Below are 13,587 nucleotides of genomic sequence, written 5' to 3' on the forward strand. Positions count from 1 at the left end.
TGTATCTGACATACTTTTTGCTCACTGAATGCATAAATCATAAGCAGGCATGCGTGCCACAAACAGCACAGCCAGGGAACAGAGGGGATCAACGACAACAGCAATCAGAGAGAAACACAACGGGTCTGTTAAGGCGATCTAAAGTTTCATTTCTCTTAATCCTACTTTGATGTGTACATATGAGTTCATGTGGCGTCCTTCCAATAAAAAAAAACAGCTAAACAGCACCATCTTGCGTCTTGCAGGTGAATAATTACTGTGTCTGCTTTTGGGGATTTTTTTTTGTAATATCTTACAAGTAATAAACTATAAAATGAAATAAATGGGAGCTATAAATAAAATACCCTGAGAGTAAATATTTTTAAATATATCCTTTGTATTTTACTTTTTTCTTTGTGTTATATCCTGAGGGGATATGTTAAAATTCCTCCCGTGGAGAGCACACACAACATCGACCATATTTATCAAAGCAGTACTTTCAAGGACTTTTATTTATAGCAAACCACTACTCGATTGCCTGCACTTTCAGCTTCTTATTTGGCATTAAGTACACACACTAATTATCCACACCACGTTTTATATACAAATCAGAGTCACTGCCTCCATAGTAATGTGACTATTGGTAATTTATCGTAATTACTTATAGCGTTAGGTGTTAGCAGTTAGCTTGTGTACATTAAATCAAATCAAGCCAGAAAATCGCATGAGATCAACTGTTACCACGTGAACCCTACGTCCGGTTTATGTGTGATGTGTTAAATTAAACATTTCCCTTCGAAAGGGGTGTGACGTTTGGCTACTTACACATATGCAAAGATTTAAACCAATCTGCTTCATACAGAGGTTAATATACTTCTCTGTAAATTCAAGTCATTATGCTTTCTCATATCGCTGCTCATCAAATCAAAGTCCATCGAAAACATCATTCGATTGTGTTTTCAGCTTGCTTGCAGCAGCTTGCTATAGTGGGTTTTACGTGGGTTAAGTGACAGCATCAGTGGCGTGAATACCTTCATCCAACCCTCTATCTTTGTGTGTCGGGCTCTCCCTGGAGGAGAAGAGCTGAACAGCAGCTGAATTGTTTTCCATTTGACCCCAGTACATTGGAATGTCCGGAAACTGTGTTCCAGTGTCCAAGTATTTATTATTTTTAATTCGTAGGCTAGACAGTTACTTCAGCTCTGTGGGCAGGCTGAATTAATGCATCCGTTTTCAGGTTCTGTGAGAAGTTTCTTTTGCGTTGATTTTTTTTTGTATATATATATAATTAAATACCCGATACTCCTATAAAACTACGTGTATTCATAATGTGTATTTAGGCCATTTTATTCTTTTGCTCCTATAGAGTACAGCTGTATTTAAGATTATGTGATTGCACTTGCTCTACTATCAAAACCCACAGAGTGATCTGCCTTCACGCATTTAGATGGCGATCTAGCACTCCGGACAGTTGCATCAGTTCCTGTGTATGCGTGTAAATGGCTGTGCTGCGGCTGCTGCACGCTACTTTTTATTCCCAGGACGCAGAATAGTAATAAATCCTCCTCTGCTTGGAAAGGCTGTGATCATAATATAGACGTCACCCTCCTGCTCGAGTTGGATCAACCAAGCCAAGTGCGCAGTTATTTGTAAGGTACAACAACAACAACCTCCAGCACCGTGCCCATGGATAGAGATTTCTCAGAGATCCCCTCGCTGCGCGGAGATGATAACTGCGTCAGAGCCATAGCAAACACAGCCTTGAATTGCTCCGGATCTCTCTACTAAAAAAAAAAACGAGAGAGAGAGAGAGAAAACAGAAAGGGACTTGGTCGCGTTGCGGGCTGTTGTCGCAACAAATAGGACACGAGACGTGGATTTAAAGGTATTTAATAACTGCGACACTGGATGTAGAGATCTTGACGTGCACACCCGAGCGCTAGTGTAACGTGCCGTCATTGTGCTGTTCGGTCGCACGTCTTTAGAGCGTTCTACATTTAAATGGGTACTGTGTAGCTCTCTTGGCACGGGGCTGCACTTACAGGACGTCGCGGACTTCATAGCTTCATGTGTCTGAAACGTGTGCACGTCTCGTAGCCCCCAAAAATCAAGTGCAGCAGTTTCCCCGAGCTCAGTTTTACCTTCGTATTTATTTTTAATTCCGTTTGAGTTCAGATGGGGAAGTTGATGTTCAGCGTGGCGATTATGAAACACAAAAAAACTGTACTACGCACTTTTCTATTCTGCTTTTCTGAAGTGGCACGCCCACTCCTGTGCAATGTGGATGCCCCGTGCTATTAAATTCATGTGCTGTATTCATAGATGCGCACACTGTCGCGCTGTATGCGCATAATTCAGTCAATTTTCCCCAAGTTTTACAAAAAGAGCAGAAGCAGTCTACCAGAAAAAGGCCCGTAAAGCACTCGAGGAGGCTTTTTTTTTTTTTTTGCATTAGACGTCTGTTTTGTTTTGCTAACAGATGGGGGCACTCTTTCAGAGAGACCATCGGCGAGGGTGAATGGGGAAATGTAAGGGGGTTGTGAGAAACAGAGGGCGATAGTAAGCCCATTAGTACTATAATAAGGTAACTGAAATGGACTGCAGCCATATTACATCAAAACTACTGCCTATAATACATTTAATGTAATTAGTGAAAGTAGTTACTGTGGCAGAAAACATGAAAACAAGCCTAAGTTTACAAAAGTAACTTATCTGAATATGAAAGTGGAATGTTTTGAAGTTGGGCCTATTTGTCATATGCTTTCCTTTTATTTTTAAACAGTCATGGAGGAAAGTGCTGCAGCAGCCCCTGGCACCGGTGTTGCCCCATCACTTCCAAGACCTCAGTCTTCCTCCTTTATCCCTTCTCGCAGCATGCTGGAGTGGAGACGGAGGGTCAAGTCTGAGTATATGCGCCTTCGCCAGCTCAAACGCCTTAAAAAAGCAGAAGAGGTCAAAGTGAGTCACATTGATGTCACATAAGTTAAATTCAGATGTTCAGGGGGGTTTTCAGGGTCTGTGAATGAAGATAAGGTCGTAGCTAAATTTGGCACAAGACATCTTTTCTCTTGTGCAATCAGGGTTTTGTGCAATGGTCTCTAACAAATAAAGAGCAAAGCTTAATTTGCACGTGTGACACTGGTGTGTCTTTTGTATGCAGTTCTCAATGCGTATGTTATGTTAATAGTGTGTATGTCTTGGTCCTTTTTTCTCTTTTTTTTTCTAGACCCTTTTCATGTCTAACAGGCAAAAGATTGAGCAACAGACAAATATCCTAAACACAGAATGGTCCAAGCTCCGGATTCAGTCCATTCCTCTGTCAACCTCTAATGGGGGTCTGGCCACGAAAAAGGTGGGTGGGTGGTCTGTCAGAGAGAGATGGAGAAATTATGGGGCGCTGATCTAGCTTTAGTAGAGCAGGCATCCCTTATGCTGTAATGCAGTGTCCAGGGTTTGAAACCGCTCATTCCCTTCTGTCAGCTTTCTTGTCTTTTCTCCACTGTCCTATCACAATAAAGGCTAAAAGCCCCCCAAAATATGCAAAAAAGAGAGCGATGGAGACTATTAAGACAATGGCAGGACACATGATTTGCACTATTATCTGAACCTTGCGGTACATCTTCTTATTCCTGTCCAAGATGCTCTGGCTAAGCTAGAAGTTCAATATATTTTTATAATGTGAATGTGTTGTGAGGAAATCCCTTCTTGAACATCATGTTGAGATCTCCTCACGCCTCCCAATCTTCTATACCGATTCCCAACTGGATGGGAAAGAGAAGTGTGGTAGAAGTGGATCGCATGACAGTCTAACAGTCTGCGGCCTTGTGGGAGCTTATAATACATACAGCCTGATGGTAGAACCACATCTTTCTCCTCCCACATGCTGTCACGGTCGGCTGTATTGTGTTAACTGGTTTTATTCCCCCTGCTCAGAGTTAAGCAGCAAGTGTGTAGTTATAAAACGGCCGAGTGCTGCAGCATATTGTTCTAGGATCTGGTGATTCTCAAGCCACCTCTGGTTATCTTACAGGTGTGTACAGTGGAGTTTGGCTTCCCAGGATTCAAAACTCAAGCCATTGCCATGAGACCACTGTCAACAGTAGCTGGAATCCCCTTTATGTACTCCTGGTCCCCTCTGCAGCACAACTTTATGGTATAAATAAAACACAATTGTCATTGATACAGTTACAGTGTCATATCACCCTTAGAGCACGCTGAATATAATGTGTTACTAATTCATCTGATTCTAGTTATGAGTTAAATGGAAACTGATAATGTTCTGCTATATTCTTATTAAATTCTCTTTTCATGGAACTTTTAGGGCAGCTGAATAAACTCAGGAACATATGTTATCGAGCTATAACACAGAAGTTACATTTTGAAAAAACATATTTGTTCATCCAAAAAACGGGGGCATGCTCACAGAACACTCTTACAACAGAACTTTTCATTTATTTTTTTTTCAGTCAGGCCGTGTACTTATTTTGTGAATAAATTTCTGCTAACAAGTGTGATTGTCTATTGCTTTTACAGTTTTGGTCCCTCTGAAGCATCTGCAGTTAGAGACTTGTTTTAACCAAAGTTTGTATGTTCTAGGTGGAGGATGAAACGTTCCTCCACAACATCCCTTACATGGGCGATGAAGTGCTGGAGCAAGACGAGGCTTTCCTGGAAGAACTCATTGACAACTATGACGGTGTTCATGGTGACAGAGGTTTGTGTTGAATATTATATGTCCCTGCAAACAAGAGACAAATTAAAGGAAATGCAGCATCAGGTGTCTTAGTAAGGTAATGGGTCACCTCGTACCAACAGAACAGCTTCAGTGCATGTTGTCAGTGATTTTCTTTGAAAATCTTTGAAACTCTGCTGGTGGAATTGGATGTAATTCTTCAAATTCTTCAATTCTTTCCTCTGATTGTTTTTGATGATTGGGGTGGGGAGTACTGTCTGATATGTTGGTCCAAAAATCTCCAGTAGGTGTTAAGTTGAAATTTGGCGATTTTAAGATTTGCATCCTTTTCGTACTTCACTAATCAAACAATTCAGTGGATAGGATAAAAGGGATAGCATAGAACAACTGAATTTTGATTTTCAGTGATCCCCTTTTTAAAACCAAATAGACTTTTTGCCTTCTTAATAAAAAAAAGTCAAGAATCACACATTTAATTGGTGATAACTGTCGGTATGACATCTCGATTGTGTTCCAGAGGGAGGGTTCATCAGTGATGAGATATTTAAAGAGTTAGTGGACGCCCTGAGCCAGTATTCTGACCACGAGGAGGACGAAGAAGAGGAGGCCTTAGCAGGAACTGTTGGGGACATGGCAGGGAAGAAAGAAGAAGAGAGGGTGATGAGGAGGAGCTCAGTGGAGGGCTCGGAAGAGAACAAAGCTGGATCTTTGGCGTTTGTCAGGAGGAAGAGGAGAAGCACTACTGAGGGTGAGTCTTCAGCTTGGCGCATTTGTGTTTTCAGATGATGAGAACAAGAAAAGTACAGGCTCATGCTGTTCGTGTCATTGCACTGTACACCTGCCACAAGGTCGCCCTGCCACAGCAGCTCTTGAGCTGACATTGTTTGCCTTAAAGCTGCCTCTGTGTCCCTACTGTGTGTGAGTGAGCCCATTTGTCTTTTACACTGATATGGCCCAGCTCTAATTACAGAACTGAATGACCTCGTGCACCGAGCTTTATGGAAAACTAGGCTATATACACACTTAGTGACAGTTCATTTGAAGCACACCTGGGCATACTGTCATTTAGAGACTGATTCACAAATAACAAAATACATGTGTAGAAGATGGGAACGTGAATCAAAGATAATGGTAAAAGAGATGTACAGTGTTCTTATTACATCATTTTTTTTTTCTCTTTTTTCATGTTTGTTTGTTTTTTGTTTTTTTTACCAAGTGACCTTGAGAATGGAAGGAACTTTACCATTGCAACAGAACATATTGCATAACCTTTGTTTGTGAGTTTGTATCAAAACCTGATGTTTGGACAAACCTGGGTGATTCACATCACATGTCTCCCACAGTGAAGGACATGTCCAGCAGCAAGAAGATCCCCAATGATAAGATATTTACAGCGATCGCCTCAATGTTCCCCTACAAAGGCACCACAGAGGAGCTGAAGGAAAAGTAAGAAAAGTGTAGTCTATCCGGGGATCTGTACGCACAATGCTGGGCAGTCTGTTGCTTAGTGTTCACCATGGAGACGAAAGCTGTCAGGGAGGAAAGTAATAATAGTCGCTCCCTGTCAGGCTCTCCGACTCAAAGGGGTAGTTACATCAGCATCTGAAAGAGCTGTGCTCAGAAAGAAAAAGTCTTCATCTTTTTCCAGCACTGTTTCACTAAGTTAAATGAGCGTCAATAGTGCGCCACAAAGAAGTGACATATCCTGCTGAAACTTTTCATATGTCCTCCACAGGTACAAGGACCTCTTGGAGCCGCCAAGTCCAGTGAAGCTACCCCCTCTCTGCACCCCCAACCTAGACGGACCTTTTGCAAAGTCTGTGCAGAGAGAGCAGTCGCTACACTCCTTCCACACACTCTTCTGCAGACGCTGCTTCAAATACGACTGTTTCCTCCACCGTAATAGCTTCTTATATATTCTTTCAAAGTTTGAAATGTATATATTAAGATTATAGTATTCCTTCTGAGTTTTGAGGGTAATATATTTATTATTTCTGAGTCTTTTGTTTTTTTTTCCATGAAGCTGCTACTAATAACCACATAATGAAAAACAGGGGTCAAAACATTTTTCTTTCTGTTGATGAAGCTTTTCATGCTACACCCAATGTTTACAAGAGGAAGAATAAGGAGATCCGCATGGAGACTGAGCCATGCGGTGTAGACTGCTTTCTGTTACAGGTATGTCCACAGTTGTTTAACTGATGCATTCATGCATTCTCTACACATTAGAACTCCCTGTGTTTTCCTCCTGATCATATTTTAAATGTTCTACGTCTTTTCTCTTGTGAAGAAAGGGGCTAAAGAGTTTGTGGATCAGAATATGTTGCGGTCACAGAAGTCTCGGAGGCGACGGAGGCAGCCCCGTCCCACCAGTTCCAGCTGTCCTGGACCATCTGGCTCTGCTGAAGAACCCAAGGAGGGTGACAGTGACCATGAAACCACCTCCTCCTCAGGTGGGGCACCTTCTCAAAATGTCACTTACTCTTGAATGAATGAATGAATTAAAAAAAATCAGTTCATGTGTATATGTATATACACTATAGATAGTGTATATATTTTAATTGGTTTCTGAGATCCACCCCCCAGAAGGCTGTCCACCCTGACTAACCCTCTTAAGGAAAGTGAAATTTGGCTAGAGATGACAGCTTTCAAGCCACATCCTCTCTCCTTTCCTCCCCTCTTCAATCTCCTCGTAGTATCAGCTCTTTCTTGCCAAGAAAAACAAACTAGCCATTAGTTTTGCATGCTTCAGCCTCAACATAAACACATTGTTCCCTCTCCACCTCACTACTTTTACTGCACTATATTCTTTCACATTTCTACTGATTTCTTCATGCAGAGAGCAAGAGGAAGGAAATAAGCGCCCACACCCCTGGCTGTTTTTCTTTCTCTTATTCACTCTCAGGTTGTTGCTGATTTCTATCAGTTCCTTACCAGAAGCCTGTGTTAGTTTTGGAAACTCCTGGTACTCAGGCAGTGACTCAGCAGAGTCTCCCACATGTGTTGGGATAATGTGGAAAAAGCAGATTGTTGAGCAGATTAATAAAGACACTCAGCGCCGGAACATGTGGCCACAGTAATGCTCCATGCAGTCTGTTGCCTGGCAACATGCGCTGTCTTGAATTGTGGATGCACGAGCATCACTGTTGGATATCCAAAACCCCAATCAAAACTCAGTCCCCTTTGTGTCCATTTATATACAAAGACGGCTTCTAGAAACAGCAGCTTTTATGTTTGTGCAAGGTCAGAGCACCTTTTATTGCATGATTGCGGATAAAAGCTGTCACAAACTTTGCCAAGACCAAGTAATTTAAAAAGTGCTTGCTTCTTCAGGTACATGTTGAGTTAAAAAAATGTGACAAAATGCTTTCCAGCTAAATCCCCAAAATATGTTTGTGTGTGTCTGTGTGTAAAAAAGAGGGGAATTCACGGTGCCAGACTCCCACCAAGCTGCGTCCAGGAGATGATGACGGGGAGCAGCAGGCGTGCTGTGTCGTCCAGTGGAGTGGAGCAGAGGAGTCGCTTTTCAGGGTGCTACACGGCACATACTTCAACAACTTCTGCTCTATTGCTCGCCTCATCGGTACAAAGAACTGCAAGGAGGTAAAACATACAGGCACATACAGGTGTTCACTTGTTTTGGTTTGAAAGTTGGTGTTAAAACTACTAAATATTAGTCACCGCTAATAATTGCACTTTATTTCAGCTTTATCCTCGTTCTGTGTCCAGATAGGATAGCTACATTAACCGCAGTGTAATTAGATTTCAAACTATGTAGTTGAGAGTTTATAACATGTTTTGCCTGTAGCAGCAAATGTAGCCTGGAGACATGAAGCCTCAAGCAGAAGTGAGGAGCAGTGCACAGAGATTTCTTGCTAACTCTATGCCTTTGATTTCCTTTTCAAACTTGCCTTTAGAGCAGCTTGACTCAACTGACATCATTTTATACATTTTGCACAGCCCCATCATAACTCACAAATAGCTTTGTTAAACAGTTTCAGTCATATGAACCAATGCACCAGTAAACAGACATTAAAATGTAGCTTGCTTTATAATGACAGTACAGATGCTTTCATAAGAAAATGCAAGGACGTATAAGTAAAACAGTTCTTAACCTCTTTGTAGACTACAAAACAAAAAAGAAAAAGAGAATCTCAGTTGTGCCTGATTACCTCTCACATCTGTTGTTTACTAACTATACTAACTATGAAGTGTGTTTTTTGTAGTCTATGAACTCAACTAAAACTCTCTAAAACTGATTCATAGTTGTTTTTGAAATAAAGTACAAACCATACTTGCGCTGCTGATTTCTGTTGCGTCAGTCCAAGTATAATAACGTGCATCCGGTGCTTGTGGTTTTATGGTGTGGATAATTGGACTGACTACAGAGAGAATTGCATATGGCACCATAAAGAGGAATGCCAACCAGATGTGACGTCTCTCATTTTCCCTCATGATGCAGTTGTTCAGACATTCCCAGCTTCCCTTGGGCTGTGCATGAGAGTGCTCTGTTGGGAACATTTTGCTACTTTAAAAAATTAGATTTCAAAAGTTTTTATACTTGTGCATTTATTTAAAAAGCGTCACCCTTGATATCCAACCCTTGTATCCCCTCTTGTTCCATGACCAAACAAGTCTGTACTAGGCTGTCATGGCCCTGCTAATATTCTGACTGCCCCACCCACCCACTGCTTCTCTGAGGGGAAATGCTGAAACCAGCTGCATTATGTATGTGTACATCCCAGGAAAGAGGCCAAAACTGGGTTTTAGCAACCAGAAGTGGTTGAGCATGTTTTCACACAGATGCATGTGAATGTCTGGTCTCTGCAGTCGGGTTTTATATAAGCAGCTTGTTTTGAAACGTGGGTGCCTTCGTTACTTTGCACAAAATAATTGCAGAATGTCTTCATATTTGTTTTCTTGCACGCTGAACTTGCAAGATGATATGTCGTCCACGTCATTGTCATTTCCCAAAGGTCTATGAGTTTGCAGTGAAAGAGGTTCTGATCCATCGTGTTCCTTTGGAAGATGGAGGCATCTCCCCTCAAAAGAAGAAAAGGAAGCATAGGCAAGAACTCAACTGTTATTATCTTTTCTCTGACTTATTGTTTCGTCTTCCGGAATAGGTGTGAAAGAAATTTGAGCTTTTAGCAAAGAGGAATAAAGCTCTCTAATGTATTTAATGGATATTACAGGTTGTGGGCAAAGATTCAGCTTAAGAAAGGTATGTGTAACTAAAAAAAGACATGGTTTTTACTTCATTATGCCTTCTGACATACAACACAGCTTACTGTTCCAGTCTGAGGGCTTTGTCCTCTGTTGTTCCAGATAACTCATCCAATCAAGTGTACAACTATCAGCCATGTGACCACCCCGACCACCCATGTGACAGCTCCTGCCCGTGTGTAATGACCCAAAATTTTTGTGAGAAGTTCTGCCAATGTGAGCATGAGTGTAAGTGTTAACTTTTTTATTCATTTCATCACAATTTGTGGCTTAATTCTACCAAAAACACAATAGCCTGCTTGACCATGCGATGCTCAAAGAAGATTGTTTGTTATAATCACATTTTCCACTGAGAAGCCATTTGCCAGGCCACAATAGAGCAGGGCAGCAGAATGTAAAACGATTTTGCAGTAGTCTGGCAGCGGTCAGAGGAGAAATTGTCCTCTGGCAGGGATAGGTGGGTGTCTGCTTCACAGAGAGCTGCATTCACAATGAGCTATTTGCTGCAGCAGCAATGCCCCAGAACTGTGTTTTCTTAAATGGCCACATGGTGGAGAAATGCTTTTTCTGTATGATGCCCTCTGGAGAGTTGATAATAAAGAGAGAGGATAAGGTTAAGCAAACATTTTTTTCTGTGGTCTCGGAAGAGGAGTTTTTTCTGCTTGATTTGTTCATCTGTGCTGGTTTAGTCACCTTTTCTCCTCCCATCTCCTGATTACCTCGCCTTTTCCCGTAGCGGCAAAGAGCCGGGGCCAAACAGGAAGCAGGCCCTAGTTCCACATGTGCGTGCATTAAAAACTTGGAGTGAAATCAAAGGGATGTGACAGGCTCTGTGCTTGATATATAACATCGTCTCCTGCGTCAGTATGAGTCAAATAGCTCGAGCTAAACAGCGCTTGATGATACAGAGGTATAAAATCCACTCGTGGTGGGAATGGGAAGTGATAGGCTGCCTTGAGCAGCCTTAGTATGGACAGTTTTTTTCCAAGCATAGGCTATTGGAAAGACATTTCCGTTATTCTTGCTTGAGCCTTCCATTCATCTGCCCTGAGGGTGTTATGTTACACGCCTCAAAATTGTATTTCAGCATGTCTGCCAGCAGAGGTCTCTGATTAATGAACCTCTCAGCATTACTCAACCTCTGAGCTCCTCTTCTGCAACTGTATTTCGAAATTCAGTTTTTTGTTTTTTATTGGGGTTTTTTTAATCATAATGATATTTCTTCACATAATGTAGTATATTTCTGGTTTGCTGCTAACTTTATTTTTCTTTATAAAACATGTCAGAAATTCCCCTTTCAAAGCAGCTCTGTGTCTAAATGTTGTCTAGGCCAAAACCGCTTCCCAGGCTGCAGGTGTAAGACTCAGTGCAACACTAAACAATGTCCCTGCTACCTGGCTGTAAGAGAATGTGACCCAGATCTTTGCATGACATGCGGTGCCGCAGACCACTGGGACAGTAAAGTAGTCTCCTGCAAGAACTGTAGCATCCAGAGAGGCCTGAAAAAGGTACACTGGAAGATGTGGCTGTTTAAAAAATTTAAAGAGTGAAATTTAGTGGTATTAAATAACTCAAATATCATATGGTGTTTTTAGCACCTGCTTTTGGCTCCCTCTGATGTTGCTGGGTGGGGCACGTTCATCAAAGAGCCTGTTCAGAAGAATGAATTCATCTCTGAATACTGCGGAGAGGCAAGTCTGTGCAGTTTAGTCGATTTTATTTTCAAATGCATCATTCATGCTGCGTGCTTACAGTGTTATTTTTCCTATATGTGTGCATAAGCAGCTGATCTCTCAGGATGAAGCAGACCGACGTGGAAGGATTTACGACAAATACATGTCTAGCTTCCTTTTCAACTTGAACAACGGCACGTATTCCCCACAGCGTAAAATTCTAAGCCAGGCGTACCACTGCAGTGTATTAAAAAAACCCATAACATACTCGGTTTCTCTCTTTAGACTTTGTTGTGGATGCCACACGAAAGGGGAACAAAATCCGCTTTGCAAATCATTCAGTTAATCCCAACTGCTATGCTAAAGGTCAGTGAAGGGGGGGTGGGGGTCACTTTGCTTTACTATATGAATTCAGCAGCTTTATAAGAGTTATGTTGTCTGATGTTATATTCCCTGCCCTTGCAGTGGTGATGGTAAATGGAGACCACCGCATTGGAATATTTGCCAAACGAGCTATCCTTCAAGGAGAGGAGCTCTTCTTTGATTACAGGTAGAGTTGAAGGCCCCTTTGTAATCTCCAGCTTCAAGAGATAATGTATACAAACTCACACTCTTCATACTGTGTTTCCTCCCACAGATACAGCCAAGCCGATGCCCTCAAATATGTGGGAATAGAGAGGGAGGTAGACTTGTCTTAGCTTCATCGGCTACCTACCTTCAGAACTGGTCCTTAACTCCTCAGCCACCTACTAATGCTTCTTTCCCCGTCTGCAGCATCACATTTAGCTGACAAATTTCTATCAGCAGTCACCGTCTCTGCCCTCTCTGCTGCACTTCCAAAAATAGAAAGCCCCTCCCCGCTGTTTGCAGGTGCTCATGCGCCACAAACACTGTACCACCTCCTTCAGTGACAGCCATTAGCTCTCCTCCTCATCTGCTCAGACCCATCCGCCTACCTGTAAAACTGTATCAACCAAGCTTAAACTATTTAAAGTGGAAATACTATTAATCCCTATCACTTACTGTACTGAGAGCATCTCAAATTTTTTATCTCGTCAAAGCAAACAAAGCCGAAATAACCCATAGCACAGTGTGTAACTCTCAGCAGTTTTGTTACTGTACTTATTGACTGGCTTTTCTTTGAGAATTCAGTATGTAATGCAATTTTTTACAGTGTATGTAATGATGGTAAATGAAATGCATGTGACAAACCATCCATTAAACATGTTAGATGCAACATTAGCTTAGGACAGATACTGTTGTTAACGTGCAGTCATGCAGTATTGTAGTATGAGGTTAAGCTGTCGCTGTTTTACAGAGAAACTTGATCAGGTTGCGCAACTCGATGCGCTCCCCCTGTGAATTTTCTCTGCAGCTAGCAACGTCATCCATCTTTATGGTAAAATAAGTTATTGTGCATTTATATCACTGTTCTGCAAAAATAGGCAACCAGACGAGAAACCGACTGACTGAATGTAACCTGTAGATGATGGTGAAGAGATCTCATTCTGCTTTTCATTTTAAAAATTATCCTATTATTGGTACTCAGACTGGCATGCATATGTCAAGCATTTATCTTTGTGTTTACAACAGCCCGATACTCTCGCATTTTGCCAGGAAAGTAAGTCACAGAGTAGATGTTTCCTTTGCAAATTAAATAAGTGCCAAATGATTCCAGGAAGAAAAGTGCTGAAACAACAGGGCTGTGTTGCGTAACAAAGCTGTGTTAAAGGTAACCAATGAAGGTTATGACCATGGAAAAAGCAAATTTGTTAGTGTTTGACCAAATATTAAGGCCCCCCACATGTGAATGTAAATGATCCTTTTTCATTTGTTTTTCTTTATTTTTTTATGTCCACACTTGCCGTTTGGTCTGTTCTTCATTTATAAAAAATTAAAAGCCCACTTTGAAATGAGATCTTTCTCAATAGAGATGAACAAAATGGAGTTTAATGCTGTGTACAGTGTATGCCTATAAAAATAAAAGTTTAACTTTATACATTAAAGATGCCACCC

General features: G+C 41.5%; 1 protein-coding gene across 2 annotated transcripts; it reads left to right on the top strand.

The window, feature by feature from the left end:
• The first annotated feature begins 1,330 nt into the window (after nucleotides 1-1,330).
• ezh1 (enhancer of zeste 1 polycomb repressive complex 2 subunit) lies at nucleotides 1,331-13,577 on the top strand. 2 transcript variants are annotated; one of them, XM_084925451.1, is made up of 20 exons: nucleotides 1,331-1,633; nucleotides 2,762-2,937; nucleotides 3,206-3,331; nucleotides 4,010-4,132; nucleotides 4,576-4,693; nucleotides 5,190-5,420; nucleotides 6,016-6,118; nucleotides 6,408-6,571; nucleotides 6,759-6,850; nucleotides 6,963-7,125; nucleotides 8,091-8,275; nucleotides 9,649-9,740; nucleotides 9,868-9,896; nucleotides 10,001-10,126; nucleotides 11,228-11,406; nucleotides 11,494-11,589; nucleotides 11,684-11,765; nucleotides 11,857-11,937; nucleotides 12,037-12,121; nucleotides 12,209-13,577. In XM_084925451.1, the coding sequence occupies exons 2-20, from the start codon at nucleotides 2,764-2,766 to the stop codon at nucleotides 12,267-12,269; spliced, it is 2,310 nt and encodes a 769-aa protein (XP_084781577.1). In that variant the 5' UTR covers nucleotides 1,331-1,633; nucleotides 2,762-2,763; the 3' UTR covers nucleotides 12,270-13,577. The 2 variants fall into 2 exon arrangements, with proteins under 2 accessions (XP_084781577.1, XP_084781576.1); XM_084925450.1 differs by having other exon boundaries at nucleotides 1,334-1,864.
• The last annotated feature ends 10 nt before the right edge of the window (nucleotides 13,578-13,587 follow it).

Source organism: Perissodus microlepis, chromosome 4 (genome assembly GCF_051167445.1).
Source record: "Perissodus microlepis isolate ML-2025 ecotype Zambia chromosome 4, ASM5116744v1, whole genome shotgun sequence".
Taxonomy (NCBI): Eukaryota; Metazoa; Chordata; class Actinopteri; order Cichliformes; family Cichlidae; genus Perissodus; species Perissodus microlepis.

Excerpts from the sequence above, each read along its gene's own strand:
- ezh1 (XM_084925451.1), top strand. The coding sequence starts at position 2,764 with ATGGAGGAAAGTGCTGCAGCAGCCCCTGGCACCGGTGTTGCCCCATCA. Across the intron at positions 9,741-9,867 it reads AAGAAGAAAAGGAAGCATAG|GTTGTGGGCAAAGATTCAGC; the intron begins GCAAGAACTCAA and ends TGGATATTACAG. Across the intron at positions 10,127-11,227 it reads CTGCCAATGTGAGCATGAGT|GCCAAAACCGCTTCCCAGGC; the intron begins GTAAGTGTTAAC and ends AATGTTGTCTAG.